Here is a 24,586-nt window from a genome sequence, read left to right on the forward strand (position 1 = left end):
TCATATGATATCATATCATATATCATATGATATCATAAGATATATCATATCATATACTGTATCATATAAGATATATCATATGTGATATGATATATATCACATCATCTGATATATCATTTGATATGATATATATCATATCATCTGATATATATCATATCATCTGATATATCAGATGATATATGATATATATCATATCATATGATATATCATATGATAAAAATACATCATATATCATAAATAAAATAAAAATATATCATGATATATGATATCAAATCATATGATATGACATTTGATATCATATGATATCATATCATATGACATTTGATATCATATGATATCATATAGCAAATATCATGACATATGATGTATAATTTTGAAGGGTTCCATGCAGAGGATGAAGAATATATTACCGGGTTACTGCACTGCAACATACAGTACATGCTATTTAGCATTAAGCTAGCAGGCTATGTGGCCGTTTTATTAACAGTTGAAATGTATCGCTTTTGTGTTTAATTTTTGCATTTTGCGACGGCTCACCCTCCCGCCGCCGCACTTGGTGCCGGCCAGAACCAAACCCGGATCGGGCATGTCGTCCCCAAGGTAGACGTGCGTCCCTCGACACAAGATGCGACCGCCCTCTTGCAGCGGGATGTTGGTTTCGATGGAAACAGCGTTGGTGCCGATAACTGGCCGGTTGGCGCCACCCTGGCACTGGATTTTACCGCACTTGGCATCTCTGGATATGATAAGATAAGAAAATAAAAATCAAATAACGCCGGGAAACAGGTAAAGTCCAATCGCTTCAAGAATAATTTGGCTAAAACGATATTTCACAGGGGGTACAGTTTTCCGCAAATCATCTTTATTCTTAATTTCCTATTGTCTAATCAGTATTCTGAGATAAAACCAAGAATGCGTTCAATTTTTTGTTTCCCGCTCCGGCGGTTGCCCCACCTTGCATCGCATTTGGCAAAGGAGCCTTTGGAATCCTTCCCGCAGTTCCCGTAAGGATCCCCCGCCGAGTTGACTCGTTCAAAGCAGATCCCCGGCGCCGGCTTGGCTCCTGCGCGCGAGACGGCACGGGTTCAAACGTAACGGACTCAAAAGGGGGCCCTTCAAAATCCGCCCCGCCAAAAAAAAAACCAAAAACAAAGTGACCTGGACCCCACAGGGTGATGCACTGCTGCTCGTGGGTCTGACAGATGCCGTTGTAACAATAGCCGTCGACGGCGTGGCAGGCGTGCCCGTCGTGGAGATAAACGTTGGCCGGGCAGTGCGGGTCGGCGCCCGTGCAGAACTCGGGAAGGTCGCAGGAGTTGCCCGACTCGCGACATATGGTGCCGGCCGGTTTGAGCTGGGTAAACCAAAAAACAACCAAATAAATCAAATTATACATCCGTCACTCCACATCAAAGCGGAAACAAAGAAATAAGGCACCGGGGAGCTGAAATTTCACCCGGATGGTGACAACATGTCAAAGTTCAACACATCACAATGTCTTATTTATCACCTGACCAAAATTGTGCCATCTCTTGGCTAAAATGCCGCCAGGAGAAAATGATCCAAAAATGGTAACAATAACACAAGAGGGTAAAGAATTTGCGTGGTTAGGTTTTCACCTGGCAGTCGTCGCAGCACTGTCCGTGGGCGCAAACGGCGTCGCCTTTCAGCGTGCACGTCGTGGCGTTGCAGCACGGATTCAAACATTCCTTTTGGGGAAGAAGATAAAAGACAAGTTGGGAGACAATATCAGAAGTCCGACTTTTCTGCATAGTTTGTCAAAAAAAAAAAAGTGACGACAAAACTGACATGCTAGAATACTGCGTTTTTTTTAACAAAGTAAAGAAAATCCTAATTTTGGACTGGATTGGACAGTTATAAACTGAATGAATGGGGTTGCATAAGTGTGCACACCCACTAAAAACTGTATGTAGGTGTCCAGAATCACATTCGGGCTCATTTTCAAAAGGTTAAATGAGGGTCCACTCGCAACTATGAGAAAATGTCAACTGTTCTAGTAGGCTTTTTCTGCCCTGTTTTTTTTTTTGGGCTTCACAGGAGAAGCCTGAAAGATTTGCAACACGAACGACAAGTATTTAAAATCAAAAAAAGCATTTGAACGCTCTCATAGTCGCTCTTTAACTTACAAGACCAATATTGCAACCTAAGGTACTGCCCGATACCAATATCGATCCGATATCAGCATGCAACGATGCATGTTTTGATACATTTATTCTTTAGTATGAAATGTTGAGACTTGATGAAATGATACTATTTAAAACAGTAGGTATGAGAAAATAAGGCCCGTTTATTCCAAGCCTTAAAATCAATCTGATATCAGCAGGAATGATACATGCTTTTATTTATTCTATTCAAACAATAGTATGGAATTGATTGCTTCCAAATGAGTGTTAATATTCAAGATTTTGAATGTGGAATGATGTGATGCGATACTGTTTTGTGGGGGCGATATCAGACGGATAGTTGATATCAATGTGGAATCAAGACAGCACTAATAGTTCTTTTTTAAAAGACAAGAATCAGGATTTTGTGTCTTCTGTGGTGTCCTGTCAAAATAGCGCATTAGAAATGTTGGGACTGCGGTGGACTGTTTGGCGTCAGATCAAGAGGATCGGGATCTGATCTTTTCGAACTACATGGGGGTCTCATATGTTTCAGATTTGGGACTCGTGGAGGCCTGGTGGGGGTTTAGAAAGATCTAAATTGAGAGCGCGGGCCTTTCTCTGGAGATCATAAAGTGTGATGTGACATAAACTGACTCGGTCCACGGTGACAAAAGCAGCCCCTCCCTCCCTCCCAAACCCGAGAGGGGAGTAAAAGACCCCGGGGCGATTTTTATCTTTTATTAGATGCCAAAACACATCAGCTTTATTTCTCCGAGTAAGTCACGCATTGCACCATCACGCGAAAGAATTTAACTCGGTTTAGTGGTCTCGGCGCGGATGTTTGCTGGGTCTCGGAGGTAACGGAGAGAAACGTTGTTGTCTGACGGCCCGCTGTTTATCTCTGGGTCCTGACAGAAGCCTTTTTGTTTATAGAGGACACAAAAGGCGCCTTTCATCTCCTCCTGCACATCAAACGACATTATGCACAAATGACTCTGCGACCTTAAGGTTGGACATTTTTCACATATGAAATACAGCCGTACCTTGACTTTCAATTTGATCCCATGAAAGCAATATAATGTGATGTGTGTCTCGGGAAAGTACGGCCGCAAAAACTAGCTGCCCTACAAATAGCGCCCTAACACAAGAAAACAATAACATAGAAGGCCTACCTTTTTACTGTTTACTTCCAAAAAAGTATTTTCAACTATGTAAACATATTTACATAGTCCAGAAATTCGATCCCACGTACTTATTTTCAGTATCTATCTATCTATCTATCTATCTATCTATCTATCTATCTATCTATCTATCTATCTATCTAGCTATCTATCGCTAGTTAGCTAGCAAGCTAGATAACTAAGAAGATAGCTATGTAGCTAGCTAAGAAGATTGCTAGCTGACATTTAGCTAAGTAACTCATTAGCCAAGTAGCTACTTAAGCAGGTAACTAGCTAAGCATCTATCTATCTTAGCTTTTCTAGCTGATTATCCATCTTTGCTAGCTAATTATCCAGCTATCTGACTGCTAGCTAATAATCTATCTATCTTAGCTTTTTTAGGTGACTACCTAGCTTTGCTAACTAATTATTCATCCATCTAGCTTTGCTAGCTAATTATCTATCTATCTATCTTTCTATCTATCTATCTATCTATCTTAGCTTTTCTAGCTGATTATCTAGTTTTGCTAGCTAATTATCTATCATCCATCCATCCATCTATACAAATATTGCATTGTAAAAGTTAAATGCAACTAATTAATTCAAATGTATGCATTTTAGATAATTACAATCTTGACATATTAGGGCTTGTGGGAGGAAGCTGACCAAGTCGGGTATGTCAACTTTTAAAAAAAGTCTAAATAAAAAATCTGCCTTGAAGCTTCGGCAAAGCCATGTTTTCGCCTTTTGTTTTCTACTCCTATCTTTGTTTTGCTGGTGCACCATCTAGTGATTGTTTGATGGAAAAATAAATAAGACATTTATGAGAAAAAGACAAAATAAGTGAAAATATTTTTCATTGGAAAGGGCACCATTTTAGGTACTGTATGTGGACCAACTCATTACACATTAAACATGAATTATTTGGTATTTTTTCTCAAAAACCTTGACTTCCATGTACAGCAAAGAGTATGCCAGTAAGTGTTTGTAATATTGTGACTACCTTTTACGAGTAAAGGAAGAATCCCAAGGGCATTTTTGGACACCCCATTTCTTGAGTGAATAATGCATAAATGCTAATGACCAGCAGCCGTGTGTCTTTGGCGGCGAGCGGATCGAAATTAGAATTGTTCAGCCTTGAGGGAGGTCCGCGGTCCGCGGGGGGGCCACTCCATTTGGAAAAAAAAAAAAAAATGCAACGATGATCAATCACCGACTGAAGTCTTTGTCATACAGCGTGCGCCCGAGACTCGCGGCTGCAGTCATGCGTCCGCAAGGTGCCCCGCAGTGTGTTAAAGTCCGCGCATGTGTGCGCGCGTGATGGATTCACGTTTCGGCGCGTGCTCGTGTGGGGGGCAACAAAAGCCGAGGGAGCTAAATTCCGCCTGGACCCGATCAAACTTTCTCTTTTTGTCACACCGCCAGAGAAGGACTTGATGAATGGGCTTGTGACTGGGAAATGACACCGGTGCGATAGCCTGTCACACTGGTGACTGAGCACCAGGCGGCGAGGCTCGCGGAAGGAAAATACTTGGGAACGACGACTAGTGTGGCTGGTGGTTTATTTACGTTTTAATACGTTTGCCGTAAGTCGCAATAATGTTAAAATGAGAAAAAACATTCAATTAAAATCTGATATATGACATCCATGCTAATTTTTGTTAGCCTGTTTATGACGTTTCACATTATATGATAGCGTGAAGCTAAATGAATTCAAAAAGTTATATTACTTCTTTGTTTGATAGTTATTTTACTTTTCACAGTTTTAATAAACAATGGTTATTCTCTACTTATACTTGAATGAAAGTTAAGTACTTACAATCATTTATAAAGTTTTAATTTTACTTATTTTACTTGATTTGGGGTTTGTTTTTGTATACAGTTGTAAAACTGACTTCATGATTGTATTAAAATTAAATAGTTTTACTGTTTAAGGCTTGTAGTTACTGTAACATCAATGTTAACATACATTAGCATGTATAAAGTGTTTCACATTGTTAGCACAAGGCTAATGGACTTCTTGAAAAAAAATACATTATGGCATTTAAAGGTTAGATTCTTATCCTTTATAATCTGTTTATACAGTAAGTGTTGATGCTTTCTGTGTTTTGTTTTTAAGTTCATACTAAGTGTAACATCTACGCTAATTTCTGTTAGCCTGTAAAAGGTACGATAGCATGAAGCTAGCACAGTAGATAGATGAAATGATTACAGTTTAGCGAAACATTTTGGTGTTTGCTGTATATTTGTTGTTTGTATGTGTTGGAAGGTTTATAATTAATGTAACAAATGTGTTCATTTCCATTAGCTCATCGCTGACATTTCACATGAGCGCAAAGCTAGCAGACTTTCATTCGAGGATATTATGGTTGACCTTTCTGGTGGTTGAGCTTACAATATGTGATTCTCTTTTTGTTTTGGTGTCAGTTTAGCTTATACATTATCTATGAGTGATAAAAAGTAACATTTGGAAGGAAACGAAGGAAAAACTGCCCTGATTTTAGCAGATGATGGACGTCCGTCGTACTTACCTCGGGCTCTCCGCAGTCACACTCTTCCCCTTCCTCCACGTAGCCGTTGCCGCACTTCTGGCCCCCGTAGAGCACCTTGACCTCGGGCATGTTGTAGAGACACATGCCCACGCCTTTCTCCAGGCTGGCTGCCAGGTCCTTCTTGCTGCACGTGCTGAACACCGTGGGGAACGGATACCTAGCGGGAACGGAGTTCAGACAAGGTCGGCCATCTGTATGAGCTGAGCATGAATCCAAAAGGGATCATTACATTTCAGAGCTCAATTTTGCTAGGTCGTATGCTTTATGTATTTTGACACAACGTATTTTATTTAGAAGTTGTCCCGGAAAGCATGTCGCAACAACCTGTTGCTGCTGGAGTCGCGACTCCATACAAATAAAGCAACTTTCTTCTGAAATCACATTCAATCGCAAATTCAAAGCGCTAAAAACGACTTCATTTTATCGTACAGAGCTTGTTGAAAGGGTCCAGCGCAGCCTCCAGGATAAATTAGCCACTAGCTAGCAGTGCTCAAGTGCTCTATATAGGCTGGCGAGAGCATTCGGATTACCTTTCAAAGGACAGCTTGACAGTTGCCGTTCGTACTGATCACTTTTTAACAAGCTAGGCTGACTTAAATGAGTGTTCTGTGGTTCTCATCTCTATTATATTTTGCAAAGCCCCCTACAGGAAAGAGAAATCTTTTCACCCCCCATCGACAAAATGAAAAAGCAATATAAACCAACTTTCAATCACCCTTAACTATTTTTTTACAGCATTTATACAAGCTACAGGTTATACCATACTGGTCTATAAACTGCAGGGCTCAAGTCATGAGAAAAAAGTTGCAGCTTATAGTTAAAAAAAGTTCTGTAGACTTGAATCTTTGTGAGTTCAGTTTACAGTGTTAAAAAAAAAAACAAAAGGACATACTGGTCAAGCCGTTGTTCAAGAAAAAGATCCTTCCTTCAAAACGTCTCAAAAGATGCGCTCCGTTTTGGAGCGTCTCCACATTGAGCGTTTATATTATGACAGCTGAGGCCACCGGCAAGAGAAAACGAGCCAAGCAGAAAGTGTCGACTTCCTTGGATAATATTGGCTCGAAGCCCCGCGGCGTCTCCAGGTGTATCGTTTGCCCGAGCGGAACTAATTTGGCCGAGCACAACAATTAAGCGTCTTTTAATTAGCCGGCCCTTTTTTTTCAGTGGCGGTGAAAATAAACACAGCCGAAGATAATATCGTACGCCTCGGGACGGGTAAGGCTTCGCTCCCGTTTTGCCTTATCGATCGAGATGTGAGGATGGCTTTGAAATGCTCTTCAAGTGAGATGAATAATGTTAATCAAGAACGCTCTTGGATTTTTCAATTCAACGGGCTTTTGTTTATATCTCTTCGCTCGACGAGACGGATTTAGTCTGCGAAACGTCATCAAACAAAAATCATTCAAAGTCTGATTTCGATGCAAATTGGGTGTTATGATTCATTATTTGGAAATCATATCATCGACCGCAACACATACGACGGATTAGGTTCTATTCACAGTTCAGTTGAGAAAACAAAACAAAAAAAAAATAGCGTTTCACCAATCTAGTCACAAGATGGACGATCCATTTGTCGGAGACACTAAACGGGGTTTCTGAGAAATTGAGTTTCTTGCTTTCCCTTTCGCTCATCACCGTGATTCACCCTTCACACCGCATTGATCAACATGGCTCATTTAGATTCGAGTGGCGCTCCGTATTGACCGTATATTGTTGCCGTTGAGGGGGCGGGATTTGGGAACGATCCACAGAGCGCTTTGAATACCGTCGAAACCAGTCCAAGAAGCGACCAACAGATAGCTACTGTATGTTCTTTTTTTTTTAGTATAAAACCGGTTTATATACCGCTGGACAGTTAATCATCGTGCCGTCAAGAGATTAAAAAAAAAAAATCTATTTAATTGGTGTAATGAATCTGTTTCAATTCGCGCATGAATAAATTTCTTAGAATAGCACTCAACCATTTTTGCAAATTTACCAAAATTTCCGTATCACGAAGCCTTTAGTTTTCTCAAAAATCGACAATGCGCCCCACTATTCTTGTGCGCAATGACTTCCAAAAATTTGTCAAAATATTATGGTAAGCGCTACGATTGACTGACTTTTTGAACTAATTTCCTAATTACGTTGACAGAATACGAATAGTATGTATGCTACGCTGGTAGTGAAACCAATCAGAGCGCAGTATGTAATACAGGGGTGTCTAACTCATATTTATCGGGGGCCCATTGTAATAATTATTGTCAGAGGGCCGGTATGATTGTGAAATCAAATCAATTTTAGGTGTGTTTGTCACACTTCTAACTAGTTTTGAAAAAAAGAGCCCGGTAAAAACTGTTCAAAAGAGATATTGGGAACACAAAGTGCTTGTTATTTTTACCCCCAAATTTTTAAATGTTGAGGACAACTTGCAAATTTAGTATTTTAACCAGAAACTTGGTTTGATCAGGATCTCGCGGGCCACATAAATTGATGTGGCGGGCCGGATCTGGCCCCCGGGCCTTGAGTTTGACACCTGTGATGTAATACATACGGTACATACGTTGGAGGCGATAAATCAATCAGAGAACATTGCATAAGACGTGCAGAACATATTAGCGTGTTTGTTGCTAATGCTCCTTGTGGCTGGAGCTGCAGCTAGGTGCTTTGCATTTATGTGGTAAGTTAAACTTCAGCTGCTTCTGTGTTAAGCAAAATCCTCCTTACAAAGAATGCAAATCACTCTATTTTTATCAAAAGTACCATCTGGGTCTTTTTTTTAAAGGTAAATTTCCCATTCATTAGACTGGCAAATCTCATAAATTTCCTCCTGAACAGTAACCCTAATCATCATAACGAAAACCCCAAATAAAACTTTAAACTACATACTTGATGGCAAGCTTTTATTTTCAAAGCCCTTCATAAAGCATATTTAGCTTGATTTGAGCACGTAAACTCCAAATGGCACCTGCGCCCTAAGATTGTCCTGGAAGCAACCGCGGCGTCCAAATTAAGCCGCCCACATACTGCAATCCCACTGAAAGTTCTCTAAAGTTCTACAGCAATAAACGCACAAGCAGACGAGGACGTGAGGTAAATGTTGAAAGAGAGACGAAATAAAAGCGAGCCCATCGCTTGATTGGCAGCTCGCGGCTTCAGATGTATGAGGGTGAAAGTGGTTTTTCCCGGTGACTGTGCTGCGGAGTGACAAATATTTAGTCCCGGCTAACAAGAGGAGACACGTCTGACCTTTTAGCAAATGTTAGGCTACGACACCATTTGGGGGCGGTTGCTGATTAAAAGAAAGGACACGTTGCGCAAACACCGGCATGTCTTCGGGGAATTACATCCATCATCTTGCTTAATCTCGCCGTGACACAATTTGACAGCTCTTTGTGCAGTTCGACACGAGTCGAGTAAATGTCCGCTCCTGTCATGGCGTCTCTGAATTCCATCATGGAGGCCCGCCCGTTTGTTAGCTGTCTTTCAACTTCACCACAGACTGGAGTGGTTTTATTGATTTTTAGCCTCTTAACCTAAATATTAACCTAATTATTTTCTGTTTGCGTCAAACTGCCTGCGCTGCAACGCTACGCAAAATGACATATTACATATATACAAATATTTTTGCTAATGAAATGAAAACGGGTGATATTTTACGCACACACAAACAAAAATGCGAACTGTAACCATAGTCTACAGTCATAAAACTACCGGCAAAAAATAAGTAAACCCCTTAGCTGGCTTTGTTTTCGTGTTACACTTATATTACTGTGTTGTGTTTCAAATGAAGTGTAACTCTAGAACTACAGACACATGGTGTTAACTCTATGTGTAAATAATAAAAAAAAGAAGTAGTATGAGCGCAGATGGAGGTAGACCGGCGCCCGACGAATGACGGACCGACAATGACGGAAACGAATGTTGTATACAAGTTGCCCCATTCATTTAGGGATTACAGTTTGTTACAGAATTATGATTTTGTTTACTATCTTGCACTCAAGAAGTACTCCATTTCTAATACTTAATACAAAAACTAAAAGGAGACAATAAAAAATCCAAAACGCAAACTTACTCATCGTGAATCTAGAACAGAAAAAAAAATGTTCGAATCGGGGCCGACGTGTGTACGCCGCTTAAAAGCTCAAATCAAGACTTCCTCGTTTGACTCGTGGGCTCTGCGTGCGTATGAGCACCTCAGCGCGAATCCCGCGTGTCGCCGTCACCCTGATTGCAGCCGGCAGTGCCACCGATAATCACGTCATTTGGATGCAAGACTGCCCTCTCCCCCGGGAGCAAGTTTCAAGTAAGAGAACCCCCCCCCCCCCCCACCCCCCAAAAAAAAAAAAAAAGATTCCTCGTAAAAAATCGGAATCGGTTGGATGGAATCGGAATCCCGTTGCAACATTTCACTGTATGACCTCATAGTCGTAGGTAAATAAAATTTACAGGCTATGCTTTCTTTGAATTATTCATCAGCACTGTGACTCGCGCCGCCGTGTTTAGATCATCTCGTCATCGCCCCACCCCCCCACCCCCCCACCCCGATGATGAAGTAGAAGGAAGTAAAAAAAAACGTTACTTTTTTTGTCTGCCTGCTAAAAGGTACTTTAAGTTCACCCGTGGCCATTTTTGTTCATCGTCAGGTAAATTATGTATATGCAGCATTTTTAAATAATGGTGAACTATTTTTAAAATAAACCAGCTAACCCCCCCCCCCCAGCTTACGATTTTTGCCGGAAGAAAGAAAATGTGGTTTGTCTTCAAAGAGGCGGCTCGTTGACTCAATCCTACGATCAGCCAATCAGACTGTGCCCCTCAATAGATAAAAACGATTTTGGTGAAATTAAAAAAAATGTCAAAATAATCAAATTAAATTGATTTTAAAATGAACTATGAAAAAATGAAATCTTTCATCAAATGAGACCCTTCATTAGTATGCATTTAATATTTTGTTATTTTCTTCATGAGTTAGCGTTGAAAATAATAAAATAATAAATGAATTTAATTAAAATGAATTACAAAAAATAATTAAGTGATTTTTTTAATGAAGTATTAATCAAATGAGACACTTCATTAGTATGCATTTAATGTTTAGTTATTTCGTCAACCAGTTAGCGTTGAATAGAAAACTAAAGAAAGGTAAACAAAAACTGAGTTTATGAAACTAATACAATAAATTTCATCATTAAAAAAGTTAATTTCTTGTTTTCTACCCAAAGCTACACATGGATAATTATGAAGACTCTCATTTAATTCATATTTATCTAATAGAAAACAGTGAAATTGAATTCAGAATATAATGTTTTTCATGTAATCATTTGTTACGCATTTGGTGTTTATTGCAATAAAACCTGCGTAAAAGTGGATCAAGTAAAAGCAGATGATCACGACTAAATAGTTTGACAAAAATTGCCGATAAATCCCATCCAATTCATACACAATTTTTTTATGAACGTGTATTGATTTTGAGAAATTAAAAGCCTACAAAATTTTGATGGAAAAAAAATCTTCCAAAAATCAAATCATACGATACGACGATTCCCTCGCGTTAAAATCGTTTGTCCCAAAAAAAAAAAAAAAAATCCAAATACCAAGATGTATATTGGAGCGTTGCTAGTTTTGCAAAACATCCAACGCGGGAGTGAAAATGCGTTGTTGCGCTTGGGACTGGCTTTATCAGCTTTGCCGTTTACTAACGCGGCCGCGAGCGATGGGCGCCCGCGTTATCTCCGCGACCCGATCCACGCGGGCCGAATATTGGAGCAGCTGCTTCAGTCTCGGGCCGCGCTGTGTGTGTGTGTGTGCGTGTGTGTGTGTTTGCGTGGGTGTGCTGTGTCTGGCGATAAGAGCGATTACAGTATGTAGTGAATCTGCGGCATCAATTACAAAACGAAAATGAGCGAGTCTGACTCCATACATCTCGTAAATGAGATATATTAGGCATTTTCTCATAGCGCAGATTATAAAACGATTTTTCTTATCAAGCAATTTTCCGGGCTGATTGTATCATACAAGTGATTCAGCCTTCGTTTTACCAATTTTTTTTTTTTTGCAAAGCCAAAAGCTAGCCCGGCTTTGGTTACCATGACGACCAACTCCAGCCTGGATAAATTCTCACCTGCCCTGGGATGGGTGAAAGACAAAACTCAATGCAGCTTGGCTTACCTTGCATGAAGTCATCAATGGCAAAATGAACCATATTTCCATTACATTTACAAAACAGCAGCATTCTTTAATAAGGAATTATCATAATATTGCTATTAAATATAAAGGATGACATCTTGTAAAACGAGATCTTGCGAGATTAAAACGCCACAAGATTTATTGCTCATTGGCAGCGTTTGACGCATACATTAGTCGTTAGCTAGCAGCGCTCAGGTGACCCCCAGAGCTGTATGATTATTTTTCAGAAGCAGCTTAATAGACTTCATCAAAAATCGAAATGCTTCAATGCATGGATTTTTTTTTTCATTCGGGATTTTTTTTGGCACATGCAGATTTCATGGTAAAGGAGTTTTACTGCAGATAGCATATCAAAATTTCAGAGCGTTATACACATTTTTATTGTAAAAGATACATTTATAACTGGAATGCTGAAGTAATAATTGAAGAATTTACATGGCCATTACAGTGGACCCCCGTGTTACAGCGTCCCTGGCTTACGTTTTTTTTTTTTTTCATGTTTTTAATGTTCATGTTTTGGAGTTTTTTCATCCCCCCTTAACGGTATTTTTGCGGCTTTGCGACAAAAACAACTGTCATGACCCTAGGGGCTTGGCTGTATTTGTGTTGTTTTGTTTCTGCAGGCGTTTTTAGGTCGTTGCACTTATCTTCTGTTCTGTTGCCTAACTGCCTCCATGCAACGCGTCACTACAATGCCGGTCTGCTATTGGTCGGCCGCACTCGTTTCAAAATGGCGGAACGGTAAAGCTTTGTTCTATCATGAGTGGTTACAAAACCGTTTTTAAAGTGCATTTTACTGCTTAATTCAAACTTGACTGGGTTAGCCATGGGTTCCAAGATTGCTAGTGATGTTTAAGAGAGAAGTAAGAGGAAAATTTACACGGAAACGATGCTGAGAAAATTAAAAGCTTTTAAAGTGCGCCTTGTAGCGCGGAAATTACATTAGCGCTTAGCAATACTGCCTTACTGGTTTATAATGGAGTTTGAATGCTCTCTACATATCCAAAATATTCACGTGAGGTGAAGTGAAAGGCAAAAATGAATAATTTGTTACCCTGTGGATGGCGTCATGATGCAGCCGCCGCGGTCCATGGTCATCCTGCAGCCGCAGCCTCGCTCGGGCGTGTCATGATTCATGCCGAAATTGTGGCCCAGCTCGTGAGCCAGCGTCACAGCCGCGCCCAGCGGGTTCTCCGAATGATCCTATGACGGGAACCACTCTCATTATTATGTTAGATTATCTGCAGAGTTGATTTTAACTCGACTTCCGGGCGCCTCTAATATATATATATATATATATATATATATATATATATATATATATATATATATATATATATATATATATATATATATATATATATATATATATAAAACATAATATTTTATAATTTTTCAAAGTAGGCAAGGGTGGATGATGTTTTAATCTGAAATGATTTTCAATTCCGTTTTCCAAGTGAACTTCTGGACGCGTGTGTGAAAGGAAAAGAATTTGATGGTGTTTCCAAACTTTTGGCCGCTACCAGTTCAAATTCAACTCCGTGTCATTGAAAGGAACCTTGAAAGTGTAAACACCATTGATATGTCATTCCAATGCACTAAAATTGGGCCAATAAACGTGTTTTTCGGAGAGGGGGGTTCAAGAGTTGTTTTTCTACTTTTGAGAGTGGCCACCGATGGCTCGCTTGGCCTTTTAATCTTCACGGCAGCCATCTGCCAACTAATAAAAAAAAAAAAACGGGGGACGAAAAGCATCTGGAGGAGCCTCCGCCCGAAGACGACACATTTATTAACGGCGGGGCAGGTCCATCTGGACCGGTGCCTAATGGCATCGAGCAGATAACCACTTTGCGATCCGGACAGCCGGTACGACGCTTGGCAGCTCGTTTTTACGCTAGCTTTACAAAAAAAAATACATTGTGATCGGAACGAGGCCTGGCACCGGCCATTTGTCATAAAAATGTAAATGCTATTTTATTTTTATTTTTGCAGGTAAAAACACCTCAGCGCAAAATGAACGACTTTGCCACCGGCAAGGTGCTTGCACCAGTCTTTTTGCGCAAAATTACAATTTCACGCACGATGATGTTGGAGCGCGTCCGAAAACCCTCGGGGCCAAGAGTCAACTCCCTTTGGATGGATGCAACGTGACAAACGGGGAGAAAGGGCAAGGTAAGGCGTGGAGGCTCACCATGACGATGCCTCCGGATTGCTCGGCCGTGCACATGCTCATGATGGGCGCCATGCCGATGGTGGTGCCCTGGAAGTAGACCCCGCTGCCAAAGGACGCAAAGATTAAGTCATCGCTTACCCCGATTCCTCCGAAAATCAAATTCCGGTCAAAATCTGGTATTTTCCACGATCCCGCTGAAAATTGCGAAATAGGTGGATTGGGTAACGGCCCACCTGATGAGCTGAGCGTTGTCGTGAGGTTTCTGGGGCAGCAGCTTGACTTTGCGCCAATCGAGGAACTCGTGAAGAGTGGCGAAGGGATCCTGCGTGATGGGACATTTATCGTGGTCGCTCCACACTTCCAGACCCACCAGGGCCACGCGGATGTTGAGTCCTCGGTAGAACTGAATGGAAGGGGGGGGGGTTAGCTTTTAATCTTGGAGCCCATAACATAAAAGCAACTTGATGTTTGTCATTAGTACAGCATCTGCTCGTGTTTGCGTTGCGTCTGCCGAGTCTGCACCTTGTCCACGTAATTGGCGATTTCTGCAAGTCTCTGTTTCACCTTCTCCAGGTCACCGCCTTGTTTCTGAAACTACACGGGGAAAAAAAAATAAGAATAAAAATGCACATTAAAGATAGGGAGAACTGGAAACTGAATGAACAAAGGGACACATTTCAAAAAGTGTTCTTAGTTAAATAATACAAGAAAGACTAAAATCAAATAAGTTGTTTAGAGTTGATTAATTAAGTAAATAAATGTATATTTGTTTGAATAATTATACCATATGTTTATATACAGTATACAATCCAGTATATATACACATGCCAACAGAATATTGTGTGCTAGGTCAATGTAACTATGGGTCCTGTCATATGAAAGATTGACTTCCATTCTTCAGTTAGAATTGATGTAGGTAATAGCTGCGTTTTAAGTGGAAACACTGCCACCCAACGGTCCCAGTTAGTACTACAGTGCACAATTGGCTTATATTAGGTAAGCATTAGTCAAGGATGTCAGCTCAGCCCCATAAAAAAAAAAAAAAAAAAGTACTGGACCATAATTTTACTATTCATTATTGTTATTACTATTTTAAAAGACGAGAATTCTCATCCATGGCACTGAATGAATTAATAACCTCGATCAGGGGTTCTCAAATGGGGGTACATGGAGACATAGAATTGAATGCTTTTCAGTATACTTTTCATATTAAAAGCAAATTAATTGGAACATGATTCAAATTGTTGTGCTATAGTGACTCATTTGCAAAATGGTGTTTGCCTTCATTTTGTCGTTATAAGTCATTAGTGATGCGAGTTTTCTAGCATACAAGCCAGAGATAAAAGAGATGATGTAACACGATTCTTCTAGAGATGCTGAATAAAATGCTCGGAAAAAAACACTACAAATGTATTTCGGCACCCGGAGTCTATTTTTTTTCCTATTCAAAAATGCTTTACACTGATTAATGGACACCCGGCTGGGTACATCGATGGAAAAAGTACGGAACCGATGACTCAATATTTCTAATAGCGTATTGTGACTCTCGAGAATCTCCCGAAAGGATGTTAAAAGCCAACCGAATAGAATCTAGGTCCTTTCTTTCCATTCTTGTGAGAAGACTTATTTTTTCCGAGACATTGCGGTGAATGTGTGGGAATATTTTTTTTTTTTTTATCCATTCATCCACAAGAGGATTCCCGAGGTCAGATGAGGTCCATGTCGTTATCACTCCTAAGCAATTGTTGATGGGCTTGAGGTGGGGGTTCGATTCCTTTGGGCTTGCTGACATGAGCGCAAGCGGGAGGAAACCCGGCGTAGATCTTTTTCCTGTCTGCTCGCTCCGCCGGGGAGTCATTTCCTGTCAAGCCGCTGGCACCGAAGCACACAGCTTGTTGCACAATGACCTATATCTGCAGCTACACTCTTAATATAACAACACCCCCCCCCCCTCTCCAAACAAACAACCCCCCCCCCCCCCCCCCACCCCCCTTTTTGTGCGGTGGGTTTCTTTACCTCTCGGTTGTCCGCGACGATGATCAGCTCCACGTATTTGGTGGTCTTCTGCGCGTCTCTTTTGTGCTGAGATTAGAAAAAAAAAAAAATGGGTCGGTTACCATTATGTTACAATATTAAAAATAGTTGTTTTTTTTTTCAAACAAATATTCAATTCCGAAAATAATTTTTTACTGCAGTAAAAGCAGCATTTTGAAATAAGAAATACTGCAATTTTACTTTATTACTATAACAATATAGGATAAGAAATAAAGTTATTTTTTTTAAATTCATAAAGCAAAAACAAAAAATAAAAATACTTGATTAAAATAGTGATGTAGTGAGCAGTAAAAAATGGAAAAATATTCACATCAAATCGTATAATTTAATATTAAAAATATTAAAAAATATTAAAAATACATACATACATACATTTATTTATTTATTTTTTAACAAATTACTCAATAGCTAAAAAAAATATTGTCAAAAAAGCATCAGTTTGGAAAAAATGAAATAATGCAATTTTAATCATTACTATATTGATATAGTACAGGAAATAAAGCTGGTATTATTTTCAACATCAAATTCTTAAAACATCACAAAAATAAAAATATTCTATTTTTAAAATAGTGTATCAAAATATTGCAGAAAAAATATGTGAAACATATAAAATAGGGTGATAGTTTCCATTACATCACAATATTAAAAACAGTTGACTCAATTCCTAAAATAAATCATATTATTGTAGTAAAAGCAGCAGTTTAAAAAAAATAAAAATACTATATTATTATAGTAACATAATGCATAGTAATATTGCAGAAAAAATATATATACATATATAAACAATAAAGAGGTATTAAGCTTACTGATATAAATGGTGTGTACATTGTCACTATATTATTTATTTTATTTTTTTTTTTACAAATGACTCAATTCCTAAAATAAATTATTATTAATAGCTGTGATAATTTATATCAGAAATCTTCTAGTATTTAAGCAAACACTACACATGAATCAATCTAACCTGATAATTGAGGTAAAGATGTTGTTTACTCCTGCAAACTTTTTGATGCATGGTGTCTAATTACAGTAGACGCACTTTTTTTTTTTTTATAGTTTTGATGTTTTTGTTAAATGTTCTTGTTAAGGCCTGGCTTTCCAGCAGGTAGCTTGATGTTAGTAAATATTAGCTATCACATGGCCATATGGCCACTGCACCTGCTCCGTGAACACCTTTGGCCAAAACTCCCAGCACGGGGCGGCCATTTTGGACGGGGGATGACAAAGCTCCAGGTAACAACAACACTTTCTGGGAATACCTCCAAAAGCCAGCGGCTACAATATTTTTCATTAACAAGGCGATGTTGCACATCTGTCATCTCACCCTGGCGCGGAAGGCGCGGAAGGGGCTTTTAAGTTGCTTTTCCATGGCCACGGAGGACATATTGAAGCCGTGACCGCAGTCCCCCGGGGTGAGACGCAGTTGCTCCGCCCGGTAGATGAAGTGGACGTCCGGGCCTTTGCCGGACGCCGGTTCGATGACCAGCGATTTGTTTTCAAGCGCGATGAAGCCTCTGCAAAAACAACACAGAAGAATTTAGGCTATTCGCGGGAAAATGTCGGCCTTTGACAAAGCTCATTCGCTCATTCAATCCCAAAGACGTATTTATACATCTTTACAAAGTCCAATCATTCGATCCCGGGGACACGGGGACATAAGGGAAGTAAAACGCACAGTACGTTTGCTGGCAACGCTAAACCAATCAAAAAACATCACACTAAATACATTGGAAGGGATAAACCAATCAGAGAACTTTACATAATACGTACAGTTCAAACAGTAATAGCGATAAACCAATCAGAGGATTTTATGTAAAAAGTGCAGTACATGTGCTGGGAGCGATAAACCAATCAGAGAACATTACGTAAAATGTACAGTATACGTATTGCGTACACTGGCAGTGGTAAACCAATCAGAGAACATTATGTAGTACGTACAGTATGCAGGCCGTAATTGCTAAACCCAAAGAACATTACGAAATACTTACATACGCTGGCAGTGATAAACCAATCAGAGTACACTATGTAACGCGTACATTATACATAATGCGTACAGTATGCACGTACGCTGGCAGTGGTAAACCAATCAGAGAACATTACGTAATACGTACAGTACGTAAACTGGCATTGACAAACCAAAGAACATTAAGTACAGTAATAAGTACAGGTATAATATAGTGTGTCATATAGTGTGAAAAATATTGTATCTTTCACCAGTTTTTCATTCTAAAATTAGGGTAAAAGAGGTTTTGAAATTAGCTGGCACTGAATGAGTTGATAGCAACAAACCATAACTATTCCAAAACTGAACGCTCACATTTACTTCCATTTGACCAAAAGCTAAATTCTTCCTTGGAGTGACATACCGTCTCAGCAGAGAAAATTAAGGCCTTTAACGATCTTATGGACGTCACGCCGAAGCGTGTTTAATTATGCGGGAAAAGGCAGAATTTTCTGCAGATGCTGCAAATCTTGAATATTTCATCATTAGCGACGTGGGGACGCCAATTAGGGCACAAATGAGGGGACGCCACCTCTGAGGACAATTATTGTGACATTCCCTTCATCCTTCATTGTCTTACAATTTGGCGAAATAAGTGGACTAGCCCGTTAAACTGACATCAGGAAAAATATTTAGCAGCTAGTCAAGTATTAATGCACTTTTATTTGTCAATTTTTTGGACTATTATTGTCCACAGAGAGGGGAAAAAATATTTTCCTCACTATATGGCGCACATTCAACGAATGGCCTATTTTTATGTATAGGGCTCAGTGCATTATAAGGCGCAAAGAATAGAAGCTACAGTTGTGGCTGGGATTTTCTATGCACCCCAAGTAATCTGATTAATACTACCTTTGCGGAATTTGAATTAAGCAGCAAAATCCACTTGATTTAATCCATTTGAGGAGGCGGCCATTTTGTCACTGGCGACTAAAAATGACATCACGTTTAGGGCTCAGGTAAAGACCAGTCATAGCTGTGTTATATGTGTGGAAACACTGCCATCCTATGGTCACAGTTATCACTACAGTGCTCAATTGGCCAGTTAAGGATTAGTCAAGGGTGACAGCTCCTCTCCATTAAAAAAAAAAAAAAAAAAGTATTTGACCAGAATTGTATTATTTATTATTGTTATTACTATTTTGAAAAGACGAGAATTCTCGCCCATGGCACTGAATGAGTTAAAAAAAAAAAAATCCTCTTTAGCTCATACAATGCCAAAGACGGAATTTTACGTTTTTTTTTTTTTTTTTAAAGAGTCTAGACATTCCGGGTAATTATTTATATTTCTTTTTCAAAAGAAGTCTTTGCTAGGCTAAAGGAATGTCAAAAGACGTTTAAGCACTGAAACCGAAAATAAGGTTCAACACGACGGCAGAAAATCTCAGTCAGGTTTCTTACCGAAGGCCCGAGCAGATGCTGAGGGTGACGTCGGAGTTGGGATGATCCTGCACTTCTCCGTGATAGTAGCAGTTCTTCTAACAAAATAATAATAAAAAAACACATAAATAATACATCGAAATAATTGAGCAAAGTTGCTCCAAAACAATACAACGCAGCTTTGAGTTTTGACAAAGTAAAAGGCGAGGTTCTCGGTGGGGTTGCTGCATATGATGGTCGCAAGTGCACAGCTGGTGGAGCAGCAGCCAGGGGTACCTTTCCAGATGCTGATGCAATGGCGTTTAATTACACTCCATGTAAAAATAGAATTGCGCTCACAGCCATGTGTGACCTATATTAGATCACCTTTGGCAAATAAACGCGCAATATTTTTATTAAAGTGGGAAAAAAATGTGATAGAAATTAATAACATACAATTTATGTTTCATAATGTCTTTTTATGCTCGCGTTGTTGAATTGTACGATACAGGGGTGGAAAAAGTCTATACAAAAGTTTTTATGATATTAAAAAAGATTATTAATTTCAACAACAATGTCACCTGATCCCTGCTTAACTCAATTGAAATTGTTCTTTCAATCTTAAAGAGGGTAAAATAAAAATTACAAAACAAAAATAAGTGTGCACCCCCGCAATCACAAGCGCTGCCATTTTAAAGTGTGCTTGATTTACCCCCGGTAAAGTTCAGCTGCTTAAGGAGGCTTTTTCTGACATATTTGCAGGCTTTTCTTAAAGTTCAATCAAGTCAGAAAAATGTGATTTTATTTACACAAAATAGAACCACTCATGTACTTTAAACAAAACATTTTTCAACCAATTTTTCTTCAATTCACATTTTTTTTTTAAAAAACCCACCTATTTGCTGTTTTTTTTTTCTCTGATTAATAAAAAAATAATAAATATATATAAATGTACTGCTATTTTATTGAAAATTCATTTCACCTCGTCAAAGGCTTGCCTCAAAAAGATATTTTAGATTTTGTAAGATTAAAGGGGACAATCAAATTAATTAACCTAGCTTAGCAAAAACAGATCTTTGACGTCTTTAGTCGTCAATGGCAGTGAATGTGTTGTTTTGGTCACAAAAAGATGACATTCGAACAAGGGTGTGTAGACTTTTTATATCCACTGCACAGTACATATTCTGACTGACCTTTTGACTGATTTTTTTTTTTTTTTTTTTTAACGAATTATGGCAAAACATAGCAGCATCCTTGGCAGCAGCCAAGAATGCTAAAAGGGGATTCCATAATAAAATCCCGATGGCTACATTGGCTGGAATGGTGAAAAAAAAAAAACAGGGCTTATCAACAAGTAGGCCAGTGGATAAATGTTGCGCTCCACACATGATGGTGATGACATCATCGTTTCGGCGCCGTACCGTGGTGTTGCGCTCGGCGCCGACAACGCGTCCGTTGTTGTGGTAGTGCGTCTCCGTATAATTACTGGCGAAAAGACCCCTGTGAAAACGACAGGACGGGATTAGCGACGCCGGGAAAAACATTCTTAGATGTTCGAGAGAAGATTCAGAGAGGATTTAGGAGGGCGGGGGGGGGGGGTATGCGAATGTCTTCCATGATTAGAAGAGCACCGATCTCTGTAGGGGTAATTATTTGGTGTGTGTTGGAGCCCCACCCTGGGCCTCGGCCAACTTGTGCAGCTGCATCACGTGCATGTCAGCCGGGATGATCTCAGCGCGTGTGTGTGAGATGTAGGACCAAAAAAAAAAAAAAAAAAAAACTGTGATTTCCCAAGGCGAGTTACACTATAAAAAGTCATTTGTCCAAAATTGCCATGTCAAAGCATGTGCAAAAAAAAAAAGGAAAAAATGTGATTTTTGCACAGAAATCATGTGAGCGGTGCAGAAGGGGGATTTTCCACAGTTTGAAATGACAATCCGAGCGAATGCTGTCACCAAAACAGCCTGCCAAAAGTGTTTTTTTTTTTTTTTTTTTCATAACCCCTTCCATTGCAGTAGAACTCAACATTTGTTGCACGCATGAGAAACACAATTTACGCTCTTGTAACAGGCAGTGGAATTAAAACTTTAAATCTTCACATATGTGTAGCAGATGACCCAAAAATATGAGAAATGTACATTTTATTATTGATTAATGTACCTTTTAAAGGGTGCTTTCGTCGCACTTTAAAAAATGTCCAAGGTGCCGTCATTTAGCTGCAGTTAGCCTGATTTAAGGGGGCGGGCCAGTCTCATGCAAATGAGGCAATCATAACCTGACACACATCTGGTTCGGGGAAAGTAATTTTTAATAATCTGACTGATTAATCGATATGATCGGCAGTAGGTCTTAAAATGTGCAAAAAAGTTTTTTTTTCCAAACAATTTTTCTCAGCTGTTTTATTTATTTTTTCAAATATTGCACCACAGAACAAAATAAAAAGACAATTAAAAAAAAAAAACGATTTTTCAACCGATTTTTGCGGCTTTCTATATTGTTATTACTCTATATTGGGGAAATTGGTTAAAAAAAAAAAAACTTTTTTCGCACATTTGCCAAAATTGACAAAAAAAAAAAAAAAATCACACTTTTTTTTACACATTTCAACATTGGACAAATACATTGATGTTCGATATTATTACTAGTTATTATTGATGTTCGATATCATTATTAGTCTTTATTGGGACTGTCAAATTTAGACATGAAAACCTCTTTTAAAATCAGCAAATCCAGTAAGTATGCAAATTACTCTACATTTACATTTAAAAAAACATCCCTGTCACTGAATGAGTTAAAGTAAAATCTACCGTGCACAATTTTTTATTTTTTCATGTTACTATTAGACTTTGAAATGACCAATAATTGGCATCAATTTATGTTGTAATACTTTAACCCTCGTGGTATTTTGACCATTTTTGGCTCTTTTGGATAGTGTGATATCTAAGCAGTCATGCCCTGATATGCTGTCACCATCCGGGTGAATTTTCAGCTCCATAGTGTTTTTGTTTGATGCTTCCTGAGCAAAGGATTGGAAAGAAAAATATTCCACAAGGGCTAGCAATATCTGAAAACTCCGTTTTAACAATTGAAAACATTTTTAACGCGTTTGAACTGGGCAAAACGAAGAATAAAATCGGATCCCCTTTATCGCCGATTTTCATCTGTCGCTGGTGGGTCCGGAAAGTATTGCGTAATATCTAAAGGGGCCCGGCTCTAATATCGGTAGCAGGTGCGCGATACATAACGTAGCGCTTCCGATGTTTCCATGAGGACAAGCGAGGAGATGTACTTGGGATTAGCAGCACGTGTGCGGTAATTCCGAGCGAAAGCTCCCGTGCCGCATGTTGGCGACATGTTCGGAAAAGCCAGCTTAGATGCGAGCGACCATACACGGTGTATTAATGCCGTCCGTTTTTGATCTTCTGGAAGCCGCCTGTAATCAACTACTTGGCAAAAGTGCTCCATTTGATGTTTATCCGAGCGCGGTTTTTGACAGGGCGGCGCGGTGTGCGAGTGCTTGGGTGGGGGGGGGGGGTCAAAGTCTGCGCAGGGGTTAGAAACTTTTTAAACTGCTCTCAACATTTTTATTTTTCAGCCCATTAAGGTGATTTCGAAAAAAATCAAATCAGCGGAATGTTTTACAGCTTTAAGGCGGTGCTTCTCAATTATATTTTTGCAAAGCCCCCCCCCAAGGAAAAAGAAAACATTTCGCACACCCCCCACTTGCCACACCGACCATGAATAAGATTATCGAAAATTTTATAGTACACCTAAAAACCGTATCTTTTTTTTTTAACACTGACACAAGGAAAAGGCAATATAAAATATAATATATATATATATATATATAAAAAAATAATATAATATATTAAAAATACATAAAAATATTCCATCCTATATATAAAAATTTATATAAAAATACAGTACATATAAAAATATATATATATGTAAAAAAAAAAAACTTTCAACAACCGCTAACCGCTCACCCACAACCCCGATAGACGAAGCGCCACGGCAAAATGAACGGCCGCCATTTTTTCGATTTAATCTCGATTGTAAACGAGGCAAACTAGGCTTAGCGACTGCCTGGACTTTTTTTTACCTTTCCCACTTTTGTCTTTGCAACTAGTGGCGCCGGCGTAATTGCCCGAGCCGGCGCGCATCGATTGGGCGCGCCCGCTGTGAATCTCCAGACGCGGCGGTCTAATTAAGGATGCGCTAATGGTCGCCGGGGTTAATTGTGATGAATGAGATGCTCTTAATAGCCGGGCAAACAAACACGGTTATTTCCCTTCAAAATGATCTCCTGTTTATCTAAGCTCACAAAGCATCAATCAAAATAACCTCCAGCGCCTCATAAAAGTATATTCCGCTTGATTTATATCCACACAAATGTCATTAGTCGACGGGAAAGGGGCTATTTGAAGTAAAAGGTGGCGCTATAACTCCCAATCGTGAGTCCATTTAGCTTGTCGCAAGTCTGCGAAAGGTGCAATAACAACAAAGACGTATCGCGGGCGAAATTGGCGAAAGGGTTTTTGGACATGAAAAATTCGCTACCAAAGTCACACTTGTCGTTTCTCAAGTTGCAAAAGCAGAAATTATACAAGAGAAAAGAGTCGTTTTTTTTGCATATTCGGATCTTGATCCCAATTGTGCCCATGTGTTTACGGAAAACATAACCGAAAGATGAGTGCTATTTTTGTAAGAATTTTTTTTCGGGTTTGTATTTATTTCATTCCCAACAATGATTAATAATTGACGTCAATTACACGCGGATTTTCTATATTAGCCAGCCATCTCAGTCCCAATCCCCGATGAATTCGGGCAGTGGACTATTTTTAAAAAATGCAAATGAGACATCTTTCCTTCCTGTTCGGCGTGGAAATGAGCCTCACTCCCGATATAAGCTTCCGTGTTAATCCTGTTCAGGGCCAGAAATCGTCCATAGTGTTCCAAAAATGACCTTTTCAGTGCCCGAGTCAAAAAAAAAA

General features: G+C 39.3%; 1 protein-coding gene across 1 annotated transcript in view; it reads right to left on the bottom strand.

Annotated features, from left to right (window-relative positions):
- adam12b (ADAM metallopeptidase domain 12b) overlaps positions 1-24,586 on the bottom strand; it is a 59,942-nt gene that overhangs the window by 6,191 nt on the left and 29,165 nt on the right. Inside the window, exons 4-16 of the mRNA XM_088422227.1 lie at positions 21,014-21,092; positions 19,635-19,711; positions 17,556-17,745; positions 16,193-16,258; positions 14,699-14,770; positions 14,410-14,579; positions 14,195-14,279; positions 13,058-13,206; positions 5,818-5,995; positions 1,620-1,709; positions 1,159-1,354; positions 955-1,063; positions 538-736 (exon numbers count right to left, since the gene is read on the bottom strand). Of these exons, the coding sequence (XP_088278353.1) occupies positions 538-736; positions 955-1,063; positions 1,159-1,354; positions 1,620-1,709; positions 5,818-5,995; positions 13,058-13,206; positions 14,195-14,279; positions 14,410-14,579; positions 14,699-14,770; positions 16,193-16,258; positions 17,556-17,745; positions 19,635-19,711; positions 21,014-21,092 (1,660 nt within the window). The remainder of the gene's footprint in view (positions 1-537; positions 737-954; positions 1,064-1,158; positions 1,355-1,619; positions 1,710-5,817; positions 5,996-13,057; positions 13,207-14,194; positions 14,280-14,409; positions 14,580-14,698; positions 14,771-16,192; positions 16,259-17,555; positions 17,746-19,634; positions 19,712-21,013; positions 21,093-24,586) is intronic.

The sequence above is a fragment of the Hippichthys cyanospilos genome, chromosome 8 (genome assembly GCF_059441005.1).
Source record: "Hippichthys cyanospilos isolate Australia breed blue-spotted pipefish chromosome 8, RoL_Hcya_1.0, whole genome shotgun sequence".
NCBI lineage: Eukaryota > Metazoa > Chordata > Actinopteri > Syngnathiformes > Syngnathidae > Hippichthys > Hippichthys cyanospilos.